Here is a 19,672-nt window from a genome sequence, read left to right on the forward strand (position 1 = left end):
TGGGACAGAGTTCCACATCGGGCTTCCTGCTCAGTGGGGAGTCTGCTTCTCCCTCAGCCTGCCACTCCCTCTGCTTGTGCCCGCTCCCCCCAACAAATAAATGAGATATTTTTTAAAAAATAAATAAAAAATAAAAAACAGATCGCTTAAAATGCATCTTCCTCTCCAGCTTTGTCCTAGAGTACCCTGAGATGGGGCGATCCCATCCAAGATGTTAGAGAAAATGGTGGGTTAACCTGGCTCGGCTAAACGATTGGAAAATCCCCTCTAGCAAGAAAGGTAGGGGAGGGAGTTCAGGACTAGGTTAATGGTTACCCCTGGCAAACTGTTGAGCAATGGGGCTATGGAAACCTGAAAGAGACGGTCACAACTCTAAGGCGTGTCAGGGAGGGACACACCTTCCAATCTGGGGTGAAAACAGATTAGGGACTGGTTTACCATGCCAAGCAAGGGGAGGGAGTGAAAAAGAAGCCACCCTTTGAAGGAAAGGGTAGATACTGAGATAGAAGGGTACGGAGATGAGACGGAGGGAAACTTCTCTGATGCAGGATTTGGGGGTGCAGACCATGGGGCACTGCTGGATAGTACCAGGAGAGGGCAGCATTACCTGACATCTGGGGAATTAAGGCAAAATACCTTGTGGGTAGCCATGCCAGCCAGCCAAAGTCAATATTGATGATCAAGCCAGCTCTAGCCATAAAGCTGTAGGAGAGAAAAAGGCAGGAAAGGAGCTGCCAAAACCTGTTCGAGCTCAGGGCTGGCCCCATTTGCCTGAGGCATCTCCCAGAAGGGAGATCTTTGTGTGGCAGATTCTCTGATGGACATTGATCAGCTGGAACAGAAGAGGACCCTGAGAATAGGGCTGTTTTGACCTCCTTTCCTCAGATGTCCTGTGTGCAGAATCTGAGGGTCACCCATGGAGGAACCCCCCCACACACACACACAAACACACTCATGGAATCATTCTACAACCTTACAGGATCTTACAGTTCAAAGGAACAAACACCGAATATATCTCCTCACTGGGGAGAAGAGAGATAGGCCTTCCTCCAGGGAGGAGAAAACCCACAGAAGAGGAAGCAGGAGAGGAGAGAGGAAACCACTAACTGCTGGTTTCCAGCAGCACATCTCTCACCCCACCCCAGTCTCCCCGAAATCTCCCTTTCTTTAAGTGTCAAGGCCTGTTTTGCTCCTCTATGTCCTTGCACTCTACCGTGTTTTTCTGGAACTGTAGGTCTCTTGTTAGACAGCAGGTGGTGAGGAAGAAGGAGAAGGCATGGTAGGGAAGGAGAGATATTCAAGACACGGAGGCTGTGTGGAGGACATACTATTAAGCCATTTTTCAGCAGATCATAAAGAGTTTGACAGAACCTCCAAAAATCAAGCTACTCTTCCTCTACCTCCCTACTTATTTATTTGTGTCCCCAAGGACTCCATTTACGTTATTCCATCTGATCTTTGCTTTTTTTCCTTCCATGACAGAACTAGCTACCATCCCCTCCAGAATCAGTGCAGCTCTATTCTAGGGCCACAACAAACCCACCCTTCCCCACCGTTCTCTCATCTTCAACCCATCAGTGAGAAAAGGGCTCGGGGCACAGGGAGGGTCCCGGTATGGGCACAGAAGTGTAAGCATTAAAGCTGACTACGCTACTGAGAAGGAGCAGACCTCCCCCAGTGAGGAGGCCCTTTGGCTCAGCTTCTTTTTTCCCTAGCAGGAGGCCTGGATGTCTCCCCTCCCATCCCCTGCCCTACCTTTCACCACTCTCTTCCCCCAACCTCAGCTTCCACTTCCAAGTCCCTGTCCTGTTGGAGTCTGGAAGGAACGTGGGAAAAGGAATAAAGGACAACCTTCACATTCTAAAATTCCCTCCCTGGGCCCTCATGGGCTTGATCAAGCTGTTGGTGTCTTGTGTGAGGGTGGAGTGGGAGTGTCCTCTGATTAATGCTGCAGGGAAACTAAGGCAGGAAAAAAAAATCCTGTGTTCAAGGAGACGGGTGGAGAAACAAGGCGGTTCCCAGGATTCCCCCTCCCTAACATCCCCCATCCCTTTTCCTCTAGGAGACCTGAGGCTCTCCCCTCTGCCCCACTCCCGAGATCGTCGAGTCCCGCCCCCCTCCTGTCCCCTCCCCAGGTTCAGGGCGGGGCCGGTCGGTGAGTCAGCGGCTCCCTGATCTAGCCCGGGAGGGGGTAGAGCTGGAGGGGCGGGGTGTGGGGTACGCTGGGCTGGTTGGGGAAGCCGTGTCTCGTGTGAGCGGGTCTCATCGGGTTTGTGTTGCGCTGAAGGGCCAGCCCTAGGTCTGGGGGAGAGAATCCCTGCCTGTGAGACCCGCCTTCCCTGGCCCGGGCCCCTCCCAGTTCCCCCAGCGCCGGCCGCTTCCTGGTCCCCGTCGCAACCATGGCTGAAGAACCTCAGGTTGAATTGTTCGTGAAGGTAGGGACACCTTCTCGCTCGTAGGCCAGCCTCCCAATTCCTGGAAGGCAACTCTCACCTTTACCCAGCTCCAGCCTTAACTCCCCAATCCCTTCCCTCCTTGACCCCCACCCAACTCCACGTGCAGTCTGCAGTGTGCGCGCTGTTGTGGGGGGTGGCCTCGGAAGGGGAAGACGATTCTTGTGGGTGCGGGTAATGAGAATTCTGTGCTCGACCCTGAAAAGTTTGTAGAAGTGCAAGTTTTCAGCAGCCTAAAGGGCCGGAAGGTAGAGAGAAGGTCCCAGGAGTTGAGAATATTGACGGGGGTGGGGGTGGGGGTGGGGATGGGGGTGGGGGTGGGAGGGACAAGCTGATGGAAAGACTGGGAGAGAAGGGGGCAGTGGGACCCAACAGCGTTTGGGAGGGTCAGAGGTTAACATCAGGACAGGTGGTCCTACGAGAAGACCAAAGTGAGGGGTGTCTTGGGGGAGACTTGGAGAAGTGCGCGCGCGTGTGTGGCACGGCAGGTTTCAAGGAAGAGGGTGTGGTGAGGGAGGCTGCGGGGAGATCCACGCGAAGGACTGGTGGGGTGGAAGGAGATGGGTGAGTGGGAGTGGAGTTCTAGCAGCCCGGCCGGAGAGGGGGTGGGCCCGGAAGGCTCCCCTGGGACTTGGAGAAGGGGAGAAAAGAAGGTGGCCAGATGGGAGTTTAGCTGGGGCTACCGGGAGGATAGGTGGGGAGAGGGATCAGAAGGAGCAAGAGACCTGGGTTAGGGTGTTTAGGGTTTGGGGGTTTTAGAAACAGGAGAAGGAGAGTCCCCCAACTCAGTCCTCTCTCTGTGGGTGTGGATGAGGAGCGACGGTCCTTTGGCCTTCGGAGATGAAAGCTCGACAGGGGACTAGCGGACTTCACTCTTTCTGCTCTGCTCCCCTCCCCACTGCAGGGGCATTCTTACCCAATCCTGGACCTCATCTCTGCACCTCCCTCTCCCTCTGTGCCTCCTTGTTTGCACATTCTCCCCACCCTTCACTTTCCTGCCTCCTTTCTCTCCACTCTCCCCCTTTGTTCGTCCTTCTTTGTGCGTTCCTGCCGCTTTCTCCCTCCTTGCTGCTTGGGGCTTCTGGGGAAGCCATTCCCTCTCCCTGTGCCCAGCCATGCCTGGGTCCGCCCCCCTTAGGTGTGGTCCCCACCTCACTCACATTTGCCTCAAGGGCTATTTTTATCCCTGGGTGAGGCTGCGCTACAGATTCTGGCCTTGGGTCCAGTGTGAGGAGTTATCTGGAGCCGGGGGCCATGTGCTGGGAGACCCCACAAGTAGTGTGTGGGGAAGAGGAAGGTGGCCCTCCACTGCCCAGGCTTCAGCCTCTCAGGTCCCTGCCCCCACTCCTTGCCAGGAAGGAAGCTGCTGAGGCCCGGAGACAGCCTGAGAGATGAATCACCCTCAGCCTAGGGGGAGGTCCCTTGGGGGATGAGGTCACCACTTGCCAATTAGAGGGCAGCCCCCCTCTGCAAAGCCCTCTACATCTTTTAGGGTGAGGCTCTGGGCCCCTTGACTCCCCACCCAGCTGCCAGAAACAGGGTAGAGGTATAGAGGACCAGAACTCTGGCTTCCAAACCCTGCAGTACTATGCCCCTTCGCAGGCTCTTACTTCATTCAGAAATCTAGGCCTCTAGCCTACACCCCTGACCTCACCAAAGTCCCTCTCTAGGGATGTGAGAGTTAAATAAGTTTTCGTATGTGAAGTGCTTAGAATACAAGGTAAAACTGCATTACTGTTGGTCTTCCCTCTCTAGGGTCCAGGTCCTCCTGAGTTCTCCCAAACCCAATTCCTCTGCCTACCTCCCACCTGTCTCTGGGGAACCGGAAGCTGACCTTTGCAGAAAACGTTCCCACTGATCTGCCCTAGGTTTGCTCCACCTCCAGAGTGGAGAGCCCACATCTGGAGAGAGCTTTTAGTAGTGAGACTGCATGTCATGACTAGGCAGAAAGCAGCGTGATCTGGGAGTAGGAAGTGCAGAGAATGGCCTGGGGTAGGTGGGGTGTACCAGGCCTAACCTTGGGGTGGGGGGTTACTTTTCAGGCTGGCAGTGATGGGGCCAAGATTGGGAACTGCCCCTTCTCCCAGAGACTGTTCATGGTACTCTGGCTCAAGGGAGTCACCTTCAACGTCACCACTGTTGACACCAAGAGGTGGGCCAATTTCTGTTTCTCTAAACACCCCTGTGCACACACATACGCACATAACACGCTCACCCATCCTAACCCTTCATCCTGCACCTTTCCCCCCTCCCTCCACCCAGAGCTCCTTTTTCCTCCCACATCCCTCCATCTCCCCTTTCTGATTCTCCCTGACCCCCTTTTCCTGTCCTGATGCTTGGCCTCTCCCCCAGGCGGACTGAGACAGTGCAGAAGCTGTGCCCAGGGGGGCAGCTCCCATTCCTGCTGTATGGCACCGAAGTGCACACAGACACCAACAAGATTGAGGAGTTTCTGGAGGCGGTGCTGTGCCCTCCCAGGTATGAGGGCACTTGGAAAGGAAGGGGTGGGTAGCAGGGAGACTCTAGGAAAGAGAGAGGTGGAAGAAATGGAAAACCGAAATGGTGGTGGGCGGGAGCAGGGGAGCTGAGGCTCCTCCCCAGAAGATATCTTCTCCTGTTTCTCCTACTGGCTTTCAGGTACCCCAAGCTGGCAGCTCTGAACCCTGAATCCAACACGGCGGGGCTGGACATATTTGCCAAATTTTCTGCTTACATCAAGAATTCAAACCCGGCACTCAATGATAGTGAGTCTCAAGGGCTGGAGGCCGGGGTCCTAGGAGGAATGGAGAAGATCCAGGGATTGGGAGGCGTTAAGGGCACCTGGAAATTCTGATATTGGGGAGACAGAGCAGATGTTGGCAAACCCTCACTGCCTCCCACCCCAGCCCCCTTATTTTTTGTTTAAACCCCATATTTCCTTGCATTTTCATTGGCTGTGACCTTAAGCTTCTCTTGTTTATCACCTAGCCTCTCCTGCACCACTGGGGATGTTAGTTGGGTTGGCTGCTGACCTGTGTTCTGGCAGAAGAGGGTTGTGCTTAAGAACAGTGACTCTAGGGGCACCTGGGTGGCTCAGTTCGGTTAAGTGTCTGCCTTCGGCTCAGGTCATGATCCCAGGGTTCTGGGATCGAGCCTGGCATCCGATCCGGCTCCCTGCTCAGCAGGGAGTCTGCTTCTCCCTCTCCCACTCCCCCTGCTTGTGTTCTCTGTCAAATAAATAAAATCTTAACAACAACGACAACTCTAGATCCAGACAACCTGAGTACAAACCCTACTAGCCCTGTGACTTTGGGCAGTCCATTTAATCTCTCTGTAAATCCCATTTCCAGATCTATGAAATGAAGATAACCATGCCTATTTCATGGGTTGATGTGAGAATTAAATGAGTTTTTGTATGTAAAGTGCTTAGAATAACACATGGAAAATGAACTACATTCATGTCAGATATCATTTTGGACTGGCCTCACCATTAGTATTCATTCACCCCCCACTCCCCAGGCCCTCCTGGACTATGTCACTCTCCTGATGTTCTTACCAGTTCCCCTTTCTTGCACAGATCTGGAGAAGGGGCTCCTGAAAGCCCTGAAAGTTTTAGACAATTATTTGACATCCCCCCTCCCAGAAGAAGTGGATGAGACCAGTGCTGAGGACGAGGGCATCTCTCAGAGGAAGTTTCTGGATGGCAATGAGCTCACTCTGGCTGACTGCAACCTGTTGCCAAAGCTCCACATAGTACAGGTGGGTGGTCACTGTAGGAGCAGAGGGTGGCCACTGAGATGGCTCTTTAAGAAGCTCCCACACAGGTTTCCCATGACAACCACTCCAAAGGTGGTTTCTTTCTTAGGATGGTTTCTATGGATGGCTACCAATAGCAGACACGCCCCATTCCTTCCTCCCAGTCATTGCTGCAAGGCCAGTGCTTTGAGAGAATTACATTCCGTGATACAGGCTGTGGGTGCAAACAGACTGGCTGGGAGTAACATAGCCCAGTGTTGCTGTCAAGAGTGTTCTTTCTGTCTCTATCACTGCCAAGTCCCCACATCAGACAAAGCAGGCTTTTCCTAAAATCAGAGCTTTAATTCGTTTTATAGCATCAGTCTCCACTTTGTCTTGTGATGAAAGATGAAAACTGCTGGTTCCCATGTTTTTGTCTTAGCCTCAAAGGTATGGTTTAGTTTGTGAAACATGGGCCTAATGTCAGTCTGCCACAGATCTCTGTATTGAACATCTGTGTACTAGGCACTGAAAGACACAAAGATGGATGAGGATTGGTCCTTGCCCTCAAGGGAATTGAAATCTAGCTAGGAACATAGAACAGTCACAAGAAAGTTAAGTAACAAAACATGATTAAAAGCCAAATGAAAAATAGGGACAAAAGTCACAGTGGAGAATTTTCTGATTTGTGAATTACATCTCAGTAAAATCAAGAAGAGAGAAATGGCACCACGGCAGGGGGTGGTTTGAAAAGGAGCTGGTTATAAATGGCCGGGATTTCAGTGAGTGGAGAGGAAGGGCGAAGACAGGAGAAGATTGTGAGGAGTTAAGAAAGCCAATTGGAGAAGATGATTCATATGGGAGATAAGAATCACAGGAAGAGAAGCCAGAGAGTGGGGGGTTCTTGAATGCCTGCACAGGAAGGCTAGATTTCATCCTGTGAGTCTTGGGAGAAGAGAAAGACAAGAGCCTGGCACCCAGCGCGGCTCCCCAGAGGCTAACATGTTGGTCCCCCTCCTCTCCCCGCCCCCAGGTGGTCTGTAAGAAGTACAGGGGATTCTCCATCCCCGAGGGGTTCCGCGGAGTGCATCGGTACTTGCGCAATGCCTATGCTCGGGAAGAGTTTGCCTCCACCTGTCCAGATGATGAGGAGATCGAGCTGGCTTACGAGCAAGTGGCCAAGGCCCTCAAATAAGTGCCTCCTGAGACTCCGTCTCCCCTCTCCATTTTCTCCACAAAGGCACCAACTGGTTTCCACGTGGTTATCCAAGGGACACACTCCAAAATGGCCAGTGGGCAGAGAATCCTGGAGCACTTGTGCAGGGCTGGCTGGGGGGCTGAGGGGAAAAAATGGGGAATCTAGGTAAGATTTTTATTGTGGGGTGGTGCGGGTAGGACAATGTATTTCAGTAATAAAATACAGAATGAAAATACAGTGTCGTTTTACACAAAGAGGGCTTGAGTGTGGGTAACACGGAATGAGAGGTGGGTCAGTGACCTTGAGCTCAGGGCAGAAGCCAGGAATTTAGAAGAGGGGTATTTGTGGTCAGGCTTCCATTTTTCGTGCCGTTCCACCATAACGCTGTCTTGTGGTCCATGTCGCGTTTGCAGCCCAGCCGCCGGGGCCAGCCAGATCTGGGTGGGCCTGGGCAGCACTCATGGGGCGGGGCCGAGTTCTGAGGAGGGGAGCGCAGTCCCGGTGGAGTGGGCGCGGCGTAGCAGGGCGGAATGGGCGTGGTCTCGAGGAGCCCCGCCCCGTCCCGCTTAGACAATGCCCCGAAGCCGCCAGACCATCGCGACCCCGCCCCACCGTAGTTCTTGAGCTCGCCTACCCAGGGACCCCTCAAAAGCCAAGAGCTCCAGTCCCCGAGGCTTGAAGACTAGGACTCCCTTCTCCAACCAACTCTGTCCTCAGGGGGGTGGGGCCCCAGCCGAGATCACAGAGCGCAGGAGTCGGGGTGGCCGCTGGAGGTAAGTCTAGGGGTTGGAGGTGTCCCCTGTACCGTGTGCGGGCCGGAGCTTGAGGGTGCCGGGCCGGTGCCTGCAACGGACAGAGTGCAGGAGGCGGAAATTTGGGTGCGGAGCTGAGTGAGGTAGACTTTGGGGAAGATGGACCGGGAGACAGGGTCCTGGAGCCGGGAGTGGCGTCTGCTCCCTGGGACCACGCCCCCGGTTTCCCCGCCCCTTGGATTTCGTTTTAGACCTCTCCCAGTCCTCCGGGACTCGGTCTGGTTTATACTGGGTCGCGCTAGGGGCAGCACGACCGGCCCGGGTGGAGAGAGGATATTTAACTCCTTAGGTTCTAATTCCTCCCTCGTTGCCCCTCTTCCCCTTTCTCGTTTGGGCGTTCAGGACTTCCATCTTCCTAGGCCCTGACCCTCTCCCCAGCTGTCTCCTTCTGTCCCATAACCCCTTTGGGTCCCTCGCCGCACTTCGGGTCCCTATGGCAGCGAGCAGCTGAGGGTTAAGGGGGCGGGGCGGTTGCATTTTTGGGGAGTGAGCGCATCCTAGCGGCTGCCAAGAGGGGCGCCTAGCAGGGACCTCGCGAAGCCCCCGAACAGGGGCAACAGGTGTTTTGAAGATTAGGGGTCCCGGTCTTGTTCCTCGGACTCCCTCCAAAGAAGCAGACCCAGAAGGGTGCGGGGTGGAATGGGGTGGGCAGGAGAGAAAGGTCTGGAGGGGGTGGGGCGAAGTGGGAGGGGCGCCCGGAGATGGCAGAAGGAAGACCCGGGCGCTCCTTACCACCCCCCTACGCCCTTCTGTGCATGTCTCTTTCTCTGCCTCCCCCCCCCCCCGCCTTTCTGTCTCTTCTCCCAGACAGGTGAAAAAGAGAAAACTAAGAAATCAGCGCGGCCGGAGGGGGAGACTGTGTGGATGGGATGGGGACACCAGGGGAGGGGCTGGGCCGCTGCTCCCACGCCCTGATCCGGGGGGTCCCGGAGAGCCTGGCTTCGGGGGAGGGTGCGGGGGCTGGCCTCCCGGCTCTGGACCTGGCTAAAGCTCAGAGGGAGCACGGGGTACTGGGGGGTAAACTGAGGCAGCGATTGGGGCTGCAGCTGCTAGAACTGCCTCCTGAAGAGTCGCTGCCGCTGGGACCGCTGCTCGGTGACACCGCCGTGATCCAAGGGGACACGGCCCTAATTACGCGTCCCTGGAGCCCCTCCCGCAGGCCGGAGGTGAGCGCCAGGGCGCGGGTTGGGGGGTAAGGGGAACGGAGGAGTTGGATGTGTGGGACTTTAAGAATTGCGGATGGGAACGTCTCTGCCCCGCGCCCTCTTTCCTGCCCTAAGGTCGATGGAGTCCGCAGAGCCCTTCAGGACCTTGGGCTCCGGATCGTGGAGATGGGGGATGAGAACGCGACGCTGGATGGCACTGATGTTCTCTTTACCGGTGAGGCTGAGGTGCCTGCATCCCTGGGGCTTGGCATTGGGAAGCAGAGTTGGGGAGACTAGGCCATGTCGGGCCTTGTTTCCAACTCACTCTGCCTCTCCAACCTCCGCGGCCTCCCTGGGCTCAGGCCGGGAGTTTTTCGTAGGCCTCTCCAAGTGGACCAATCACCGAGGAGCTGAGATCGTGGCGGACACGTTCCGGGTGAGGAGCGGGACCAGCTTTGTGCTGGGGAAGCGCGGAGCGGATGGGGTAGGAGGGGCGCAGGGAGGCGGCGCGGAGTAGGGAGGAGCCCAGAGCCACCTGTGTTTGAGGGAATCCCCTCACCCCTCCCGCGTCCCTGAATAATTTCCCTTGTTGCCCCTAGGACTTCGCGGTCTCCACAGTGCCTGTCTCTGGCCCCTCGCACCTGCGCGGCCTCTGCGGCATGGGGGGACCCCGCACTGTCGTGGCCGGTAGCAGCGACGCTGCCCAAAAGGCTGTCAGGGTGAGGAGGGGCGGGGTGGGGTGGGGCAGGTTGGGGCGCGGCCAGCAAGAGTGGGCGTGGCTCCTGGCCCGGGAGGCGGAAAGCTGGGAGATTCAGAGACTTAATTCCAACCCCTGCCCTCATGGAGCCGTCCATCTAGTATGAAAACACGTCAGAAAGCAAGAAGTTACTATAGCAGGACAGGGACAGGGAACACAGTCGATTAACATCGTCTTCCCGAGTTTCCGGAAACCTCCCCAAAGGTGGGGTCTAAGCTATGAGGAAGGATGGATGACATTGACTGGTGGGGGCTAGAGAAGGGAAGAAGAGAGTTGCAGGTAGTAAGAACTGCATGTGTGTCCGAGGTGGAACTTAACAAAGGTCACTAAAATGCTTAGATCAGTGCCTGACACATACTAAGAACAAGTGCTTGCTATCATTATTATACAACAAATGTAACTGTGTCCCCAGCCCTTAACGGTAGTAGGGCCATCACACTCGGTTGTGGAGAGGCTCTGAGACTTGACCACTTCCTCTTTCGTCTCCCTCAGGCGATGGCAGTGTTGACAGACCACCCCTACGCGTCCCTGACCCTCCCAGATGATGCAGCTGCTGACTGTCTCTTTTTGCGACCTGGGCTGCCTGGTGTGCTCCCTTTTCTCCTGCACCGTGGAGGCGGGGACCTGCCCAATAGCCAGGAGGTGAGGGAAGGCAGGAACTCCACCACCAACAACAACCAGAGGAAGGAGTCTCAGGCCTTCCTAGTGGGACGAAGAAGGGGTACCTTCTCTAGGAGCGTGGGTGGTGCCACTCTGAGCTGCCTCCAGGAAGGGCCTGGCTGTGGCCTCGGGGTCTTACTCCCCTCTCCCCACTTCGTGTCCTCCCTGCAGGCACTGCAGAAGCTCTCTGATGTCACCCTGGTACCTGTGTCCTGCTCAGAACTGGAGAAGGCAGGCGCCGGGCTCAGCTCCCTCTGCCTGGTGCTCAGCACGCGCCCCCACAGCTGAGGGCCTGGCCTTAGGGTTCTGGCTGGCCAGGGGTAGGGCAGCATAAGGAGTAGAAGGGGAAGGAGGCGTAGATAGAGGACGGTGAATAGGTAGTAGTGGGGAGACGGCCCCAAGATTGGGGGGGGGCTTAGTGTGGGAAAAAGGATAGAGTCCACTGGGTGAGTCCTCCTCCTCAGAACTAATAAAACAGAACTGACCTTTTAGACTGGGCTGTGGCTGGTGTCTTACTGGGATAGGGGCGGGGCTGAAATCTGAGGTTGAGGTTAGTCTTTCATTCATCAAACCCTCATTAGATACTGACTCACTGCCCAACCCTATCATAGGTGTTTGGGCACAAGATGGACAGGATAGAATTTCTACTGTGGGGAGCATATACGAGGTAGAGAAGAAAGAGTAGGTGGATCACTCAATTTATCCAAATGTCAGATGATTCAGAGATTGGTAGATTACCAACCCACCCCTAGTTGATAGAGAGGAAGAAGTGACGCTTTCAGGGGCGTTCATTTTCATTCACTCATTTACTGAGGCTTGGCAGTAATATAGAAAGGGTCAGTCTTCTGATAGCAGGGAACTCACAGTACATTGAAATTGAAATACAGGTTGTGATGGAAAAATTCACAGGGTGTTGTTGCTAAGAGAGAAATAAGGAGACTGCCTACAGCATCAAAAATGTATGCAGGGGTAGGCAGAGAGGGTCAGGAATGGCTTCCCAGAAAGGGCAACATTTCAACTGAGTCTTGGGGATAAAGAAGAATTCGCCAGGAAGGTAGTGGGGAGGAGGAAAAAAGGTCCAGGAAGAAGGACTTGTGTGGCGCGAAGCCATATTTGGGAGAGAACTGGGGGGAGAACCTCTGCCGGGTTGGCATGCTGTGCGCATGTGGAGTGACAGAGACAAGCCTGCAAGGTAGGTAGAGTGCTGCCAGCACCTTGTACCCAAAGCCAAGGCCCATGGGTCCAGAGCTGAAAGTTATGGAAAGAAATCCTGCAACTCTGGAATACAGGTTGTGAGAAGGTTCGCATTTGGGGAGGACCTCTCTGGCTTCAGGGAGGAGGGCAGGGGCAAGAGAATGAGGTGGGGCTATGAGTCACCCAGGGAGGAAATCAGGAGAGTATATTCAGGTGGCAGCCCTGGGCGTGAAGAAGGGTATCGATTTCACAGTGACATTAAAATAGAAAGACAGGACTTGGTTCATTGTGTGGGAGCGAGCAGAAGGCCTGCATGACTCCCAGTTTCTAGCTTAGGCAACTGGTTGATCAAGAGAGAATGCAGAGGAGGATTGAGTGAGTGACAATGAGTTGGGTTTTGGATATGCTGGGTGCAGAATGCCCACAGCGAACCAGGCAGGGATGTCCCAGGGATAGATGGGAAATCCCATTACTCAAGATCTGAGCTGGAGAGAGCTCTAGGTGTTGTTTTCAGAGGTGAGGGCTGAGGACTGGCTGTGGATGACAGATTCCCAGAGGAGAGGGAAGTCAGATAGATAAGGGACGAGTCTAGAATGGTGGGGAATACCATGGGGATAGGGAGCAAGGAAGAGTCCAAAAGGAAGACGCCAGCATAAAAGAAAGAAGTAATCAAAGACCAAGCTAAAAACTCTACTGGGTGTGGCCTTTAGGACCTCACTGGCAACCTCATGGAGACATGATGAGCAGGAGGAGTGGAGCGAAGGAGAAGACAAGGTGTAGGCCCCTGATTCAAAGAGCTGGACTCTTATCCCTTAAGATAGGGAGGCAGGGCTTGATCAGGTTTAGAGAGGGCACCGGTGGTGAAGAAGACATGAAAGTTATACGAGGAAAGTTGGGGTAACTGAAGGAGCAAGGTCAGTCGCAGAGAACCCGGGGCTCCTGACTCTTAAGGCTAGTGCTCATTTCTATCCCGTGGTGCGTTCCCTGTCCAGGTAAGGGGCCAAGAAGGGGTGGGGAGTTGTGGAGTGCTGGGAACCTCCAGCTTGTGAGGTTTAGAATAAGGGCTTCCCTTCAAACCACAACCGCATAGATAGTGGAGGCATCAGCCGGGACCACTGGGGACAACCGGAGGGGCCTTCTGAGGGCCAGATGATCCAGGTCGGCGTAGAGCAGGCTCTGAAAGGTGGGGAGGAAGGCAGGAGGGTCTCAGAAGTCGGACTCCCTGGGGAATTCAGGCCTCTGTCTTAGTCCACTTTTCTCGGGGATTCTGTCCAACCCCCTTCCAATCCCCAGGCCCTTACCGCCTCCTGGTCCAGGTCACGGGCATTTTTAGGCTCCTCCTCCTTTACTGGCCTCTGGGGCTCGACTTTCACGAGTGGATCTATATGGGGGGAACAGAGCTGAAGGATTGAGAGAAAGTGACCAACACTCTGCTCCCAGCAAGGGCTCAGACTCAGGAATTGAGAGGTGGGAAGTGTGGGAGCAGTAGAAGGAAAACGGGATGGAGTTAATCTCACCAAATCTGGGGAGTGGTCGAGGCGGGTGCGGGGGTGATCGTCTGTAATGGATGTATAAGTCTTTGAGAGCCACCAATTTTATCTCTCGTCTTCCTCGGGGCCAACAGCAACCCAGCAACTCAAAGGCTCAGACCCGCAAAACAATTTAGGCTCCACCCCCACAGATAGTTCCGCCCGCACTCTGATCCTGCTCGGGCTCTAGCTTCGCCTCCCTGGCCAGGGCTCTGCCTACCAACCTGCGGCCTCGGCCCAAGTGGTGACCTCCCCACTTCCTCTCCTACACCACACGCCGGAGCTCTAGGTCTAGCTTCTGTCTGCCAAGTTCTGGTCCTGCCCCTCCCGCCTCTGGTCACGACCCGTTTAGCCAGGCCCCGCCCATTGTGCTCACCTGTGCCACCACCAGACCACGCCCAACGCCCCGAGTCCCAGCACCAGCCCAGCGCCCAGCAAGGGGATCAGGAACTGGGGATTCACGGACCCTGGGGGAACGGAGGACGGGGGTGGTGGTGGATACTGAGGTCAGGGGTGCGAGGACAGAGAACTAGCTCTCCCGCCCAGGAACCCCCCAGCTAAGGCCTGTCTCCCTCCCGAGGGTGTGTGTCCAAGTCCCGCGCACAAAGGCCTGGACCTACCGTGGGTAGTCCCCGGTGCCCTGCAATCAGCCCCGTCCCCTAGCACGTGAAGCACCGTACGGCTTTCTTTCTCGTGGCGGCCCCTGCAGAAAAAGGTGCCTGAGTCCCCCGTGCTCAGGAGCAGCTCCAGCCGCCGGATACTAGGGTCCAGGGCACGTAGGCGACCAGCAAAGGGCTGGACTGGAGACACAGTGGGGGTCCCGCTCGATGAGGCCCACAGGATGGGGCGGCGTCCTTTGGACAAGCCCTTGCAGGCCGGGAAGCTAGGCGCCCAGGCCCAGCGGATGGGATGCGAGACCCCTACGCAGGAGAAATTCACCCGGTCTCCAGGGCGGCCGTCCAGTGAAGCTGGGGTTGGAGGGGACAGGGGTTAGGGCAAGTCCACAGGCAAGACGAACCCCACTCCCGTCTCCTCTCCCTCCCCTCTCCTCTGTGCCCCCCGCCAGCCTGGATCATCCCGCACACATTAACCCTCCCCTCCCCATCGCTCCCCCCTCCCTCAGTCTTTCCTCGCGCCCATCCCAACTTTCCTGGAGGGGGAGATGGCTTACCCCCGGGGTCCCCCTGGGCCCTAGACAGCAGCAACGGCAGCAGCTGCAGAACCAGAGCCATGGCTGGGATGTGGTGGGGATAGGAGGCGAGTGTATCAGTGGAGGAAACCGGAGGAAAACTGGGGGGAGGGAGTTGGGGGGGGCCGCGGGTTGGGGGCTCCGATAAGAGCAGGGCGGGGCTACCTGCTGCCGGGATCCCTCTGGGAGTCCTCGCTGGCTCCCTCACAGCCCTCAAACAATACTCAGTTGAAAGTGGTGCTCCGTCTGGTTACAGAAGCACTTTCACATACTTTTTAACTCCTGCAGCGTAGCAGTGGCCCCCAGCATCCTGGCTGAGTTCAAATCCTGCCTTGGCCCTCTACTAGCTGAGTGATGTGGGCGAGTCGTTTAACTTCTCTGGGCCTGTTCGTTCATCTGTAAAACAGGGATAAAAGCACCTACCTTCTAGAGTATTGAGAAATAAAAAAAGTAATACACCTAAAATGCCTAGAACAATGGCTGACACATAGGAGCACTTGGTGCTCACCGTTATTAAGTATTATTGCAACTTCTGTTCTTAGTCTACCTTCTACTTCATCTCTCTGTGCCCAGGCTGTCCCTCCTGGCCAATGGCACCCCACCCAAACTGGCAGGTTTTGATTTGGGAGACACTTTGGAGCAGGCCACATGCCCCATACCCTGGACTTCATTGGCCCTCGCTGAACTAGAGCAAGCCAGGCTAGGTCAAGTCCTAGTTTAGCCAGGGCAGGTTCCGAGAACCTTCTAAGGGCCTGAGGCATCACCTCAGCAGGCAGCCCCAGCCTATGCCTCTGCTGTTGTGACATCACAGAAGCCCTTGCTGACATCACAAACAAAACAATCCTTCATCCTGTGGCTGAGCTGGGGTTGGGAAGACCATGGCAAGGCTGAATCCAGATGAAGCTGGCCCCTTCTGTCCTCAGTTTCTGCTCACATTCCCCTACCAGTGGCCCCCAGGGACCCAAACTGGGCAATGAGTGTAGGCCACATGCCTTATGTCCATTTGCCAGGAACCGGCAGGCACTGCCGCTACAGCCCTATAACATCACAGGGGCCTTGGCGATGTCTTTTCAGAGGACCGGGCAGCAGGGCTGTCAGCTGGGAACCAGGAGGGGTGTCTTGGCCTGAAACCAAGAACCAAAATGGAGTTGGCCACGAGTGTACGTACTCTCCACTACCTCTCTCTCCCATCCCTACTCCCTCACCCAGTTCTGCTTAGTCCCTCCCCACCCCTGGTCATCTGGGTGTAAATAGGGAAGGAGGGGCCACCAGAGGCAGGGAAGGGAGGGACCGTTGGGATTATAAATTCCAAAAAGGCCACTCGACTCCCAGAGCTGGATCCCTGAAAATCTACTCTATCAGCTGCTGCACTTGCTACCAACCTCTGGACCCTCATCATGAAAGGCCTTCTGCTGGTCACCCTGTCGGCTCTGCTCTGCTGGGTCTCAGGTGAGCACCAGGGGGCCCCCCGGGCTTCTACACCTTACCCCACCCACTGCCCTCCATTGCCCACTGCTTGGGATCCCAAGCACCCCTAGCTCCAGCTGGCGCAGCTCTCCTGTGCCTCCAGAACCCAGCCTCCCTGTGACAGGGTCCTTGCTCCATTCCTCAAGGACCCCTGTCTCCTTCACACTTCTCCCCACCTCCAAGACCCACTCTTCTAACCTGCCAGGGCTCCAGGTCCCCTGTCCCCCATTCCATGACCAAACCCAGCTTACTGGTTTCTCCTCTCACCACCTGCACTCAGCGGAGTCCTCCCAGAAACCTAGGCGTCCAGCCTGGGGCTTCTTGTGCACCCCACCCTCCCCACCTACTCCTTTAGATTCTGTTCTCAGTCATTCAAGCCTCTACTAGTTCACCCCTGCCCTTCCCCGGGGAGGATACCGGCAGGGACCAAGCTTTCTGGAGGGTCCCAGCAATGTCCTAGAACCTCCTGGGGAACCAGGGAGATATCCCAGCCTTCTATGGAGGGAATGCAGGGCAGCTCGCCCCCAGGGTGAAACAAATCACAGAGGTGCAGTCACCAGGCTCCTCTACCCTTGGACTGAACCCCTCCTTCACCAAACTTTGCTCACGCAAGCCTAGAATTAGCTGAGGTGGGAGCTTGGAGGGTGCCACTCTCTGCATCCACCCCCCTCCATTCTGGTAAGGTGCTCAGACAGCACCTGACGATCTGCTTCTCAGACATTATTCTCTCCTGTCCGAGAGCTGCCAGAGTGAGAGGACCCCACTCAGGTCTGGTTCCTCTTCCCACACTCATGGTGGTCCCAGGTGGTGAGCCACCCACAGGGGGCTTTGTTGCCAGTCTCAAGTCCCAAGCCATTGACGCAAGTGTTTCAATGATGATTTTTATTTTATTTATAAATAAATAAAGATTTTTAAGATTTTATTTATGTATTTATGTATTTATTTATGTATTTATTTATTTATTTATTTGAGAGAGAGCGAATCAAGCACAAGCAGGGGGAGCTGCAGAGGGGAAGGGAGAAGCAGGATCCCAGGGAGCCCCGCCGTGGGGCTCGATCCCGGGACGCTGGGATCATGACCTGAGCCGAAGGCAGACGCTTAACCGACTGAGCCACCCAGGCGCCCCAACAACCATGATTTTTATTTGTAGTGTTTCTTCCAATTTCAAGTCTCCATCTGTGAGGTCTTCTGAATTCCTTCATATTTTCCCCCACCTCCTGCATTCCTTGCCTACGGTATTCTCACATTCCATCTATCCCTAGCCCCATGTTTTTGTTGGTAGCTCTGCCCCTCTTGACTCATCCCCGAATGGGGTAGGGTGCAGGACGATGTTCAGGGTGAGGCGTTCACAGAGCAACAACTCCACCCTCACCCACTTACCCTTTTCTGCTTCACTCACCTGCTCTGTCACCACCAAACCAAACAGGTCAGAACACCTACTTGATTGGCTCTTCTCCACCCTGCCCCACAGTTCGGCCGGTCCCCAGGTGAGTCAGACACCCCATCACCTCAGCCTGACTTGTGTCTTCCCAGCTGACATTCGCTGTCACTCCTGCTACAAAGTCCCTGTGCTGGGCTGTGTGGACCGGCAGTCCTGCCGCCTGGAACCAGGACAACAGTGCCTGACAACAAATGTGTACCTCGGTAATATCCCCCTCTTTAGTGAGGAGAGGGGGCCAGGGGGAGACTGTATGGCGGGGGCCAAGGCCCAACTGTGGCTCAGACTGAGATGGGACAGACAGTCCCAGCAATGACGATATTTGGCCAAGGAGTCTTATGTGCCAGGCACCATTCTATGACTTTCCATGGACTGAAGACAGTAACAAGTCCAAGGCCTCCCAGCCACAAGTCCCAGGACCAAGGCTGGGGTGAGGGGGCGGGGGACGGAAGTGCAGGAGGACAGTCAGACTTACTGAGAAGAGATAAGGCAGGGAGGGCCGGGGCAAAGTCGGGAAGGAAGCCTGGGCGAGTGCATGGGGTTGGGGGTGGACACAGGCATGAAGGCACCCCTCCGAGCTGACCCCACGGCCCACTCCTACCCTCAGGTAAGATGTGGGTTTTCTCCAACCTTCGATGTGGCACACCGGAAGAGCCTTGTCGGGAGGCCTTCAACCAAACCAACCACAAGCTGGGTCTGACCTATAACACCACCTGCTGCAGCAAGGACAACTGCAATAGCCCAGCCCCTCGGCCCACCCCAGCGCTGGCCCCTGTGCTCCTCGCCTCTGTGGCTGGCCTTGGCTTCTGGCTGCTGCACTGAGACTCACTCCGTGGCTGCCCCTCCTCCTACCTGCCTTAGGCTGCGTTTGGCCCTGTGTCTCCTTGTACCCCGGCTCCTTACACTGGTCTCTCCTTAACTCCCTTCACTCAGAAAAGCATTTCTCCAGGCTCTTCACATTTCTTTAATTAGACAGTGGTCTCCCCACCCAACCTTCCACCTTACATCCTCCACTCGGCTTTTCCCGAGTCCCTTCCCACACCCCTCTGAACCATCCCAGACCCTCCACTGGTCCCCAGAAGAGCCTTGCACTTCGCGTCCTGCACTCTGCCGTGCCGGACTCGGGAGGGATGGGGATCTGGGCCTGAGATGGGGCTTCTGTCCTGTCCCCTGTGAAGGCTCCCAGGAAGGACCTGATGACCTCACTGTATGGGGCTGATTCCCCAAACCCTGGCCCCCATACATACCTCAACCCCATGCTCACGTCTTTGCGTTTTGAGTAATAAATGTCTGTGTCTGATAAATTGTGTGTTTACTGTCAAAAGACCTGTTGTCAGAGGCCCCCTCTTGGGGAAAAAACACTCTCAGCTCCTGCCCTTCCCCAAGAATCCTCCAGGGAGTTTCCCTGGGAGGCTGGGCTGGGGCAAACGGAGAAACGGGTTTTTCAGGCCTCCATCCTTCCTTCCTGTGTCTGGGGTTGGCACACAGGTCCCAGTGTTTGGAGCAACAACCTTTATCCCAAATTTAGACCACATCTCTGATGTACTGCCAAGAAGGAGGCGCAGCCTGGCTTGAGGGCTCCCCCAAAAGGGTAGGAGAACTGCATGGGATGGGACCCAGGACCCTCTTAGCAGGCCCCAGTCCCTCAGGTTAGAGTCAAGGGCAGCCTCACTTGGCCAGGTTACTAAGCAGGGCTCCAAGCAACCCTCCCATCACGGGGCTTCCATTTCCTTTCTCAATCCTATAGAGTCACATTGGGAACCAAGTTGCAAATGGGAGAAAGGGGAACAAACCCAACCGGGTCCTTTGATTCCTGTGACCCCCCCCCCCCAACTCAGCCCAGAGCCCGCTCCCCTCAGTGGCTTCACGGCTAAGGAGGATTCTCCCTAGCAATAGGATCCAGGAGTCACCTAGGGCAGATTCTCCATTGTCCTTTGGGGTTTCATTGGTTAAGGAGTAACTAAGTCCACTGACACTTGGTAACTAGAGCATGGATGCCCCCATAATACTCATGCAATTCTCCCATCAACGAAAGATAGATGGCATTTTCCAGTCAGCTCTAGAGTGGTGGAGAGATTTTAATGGCTCACAGAGGGGTGTTTGTCTTCTCACCTCA

General features: G+C 55.5%; 4 protein-coding genes across 5 annotated transcripts; 3 read left to right on the forward strand and 1 right to left on the reverse strand.

Moving 5' to 3' along the window:
* The first annotated feature begins 2,196 nt into the window (after positions 1–2,196).
* On the forward strand, positions 2,197–7,619 carry CLIC1 (CLIC family member 1). Its single transcript, XM_028120515.2, has 6 exons — positions 2,197–2,435; positions 4,496–4,605; positions 4,806–4,931; positions 5,091–5,197; positions 6,010–6,191; positions 7,201–7,619. Exons 1-6 carry the CDS (start codon positions 2,400–2,402, stop codon positions 7,360–7,362), a joined length of 723 nt encoding a protein of 240 aa, XP_027976316.1. The 5' UTR covers positions 2,197–2,399; the 3' UTR covers positions 7,363–7,619.
* Positions 7,620–7,702: 83 nt separating this feature from the next.
* Positions 7,703–11,230, forward strand: DDAH2 (DDAH family member 2, ADMA-independent). Of its 2 annotated transcripts, none has more exons than XM_028120510.2 (7): positions 7,703–8,138; positions 8,985–9,343; positions 9,458–9,557; positions 9,685–9,758; positions 9,922–10,041; positions 10,572–10,721; positions 10,911–11,230. In XM_028120510.2, exons 2-7 carry the CDS (start codon positions 9,047–9,049, stop codon positions 11,025–11,027), a joined length of 858 nt encoding a protein of 285 aa, XP_027976311.1. In that variant the 5' UTR covers positions 7,703–8,138; positions 8,985–9,046; the 3' UTR covers positions 11,028–11,230. The 2 variants fall into 2 exon arrangements, with proteins under 2 accessions (XP_027976311.1, XP_027976312.1); XM_028120511.2 differs by having other exon boundaries at positions 8,989–9,343.
* Positions 11,231–11,526: 296 nt separating this feature from the next.
* Positions 11,527–14,732, reverse strand: MPIG6B (megakaryocyte and platelet inhibitory receptor G6b). Its single transcript, XM_028120512.1, has 6 exons — positions 14,634–14,732; positions 14,083–14,430; positions 13,839–13,929; positions 13,451–13,491; positions 13,235–13,314; positions 11,527–13,109 (listed from the first exon to the last, which is right to left on the reverse strand). Exons 1-6 carry the CDS (start codon positions 14,692–14,694, stop codon positions 13,005–13,007), a joined length of 726 nt encoding a protein of 241 aa, XP_027976313.1. The 5' UTR covers positions 14,695–14,732; the 3' UTR covers positions 11,527–13,004.
* A 1,189-nt stretch (positions 14,733–15,921) lies between these two features.
* LY6G6C (lymphocyte antigen 6 family member G6C) lies at positions 15,922–18,860 on the forward strand. The gene is made up of 3 exons (XM_028120645.2): positions 15,922–16,100; positions 17,652–17,762; positions 18,164–18,860. Exons 1-3 carry the CDS (start codon positions 16,049–16,051, stop codon positions 18,376–18,378), a joined length of 378 nt encoding a protein of 125 aa, XP_027976446.1. The 5' UTR covers positions 15,922–16,048; the 3' UTR covers positions 18,379–18,860.
* The last annotated feature ends 812 nt before the right edge of the window (positions 18,861–19,672 follow it).

This window comes from Eumetopias jubatus, unplaced genomic scaffold (genome assembly GCF_037043125.1).
Source record: "Eumetopias jubatus isolate StellerSeaLion01/CBP00866 unplaced genomic scaffold, mEumJub1_p1.0 scaffold_6, whole genome shotgun sequence".
In the NCBI taxonomy this organism is placed as follows: domain Eukaryota; kingdom Metazoa; phylum Chordata; class Mammalia; order Carnivora; family Otariidae; genus Eumetopias; species Eumetopias jubatus.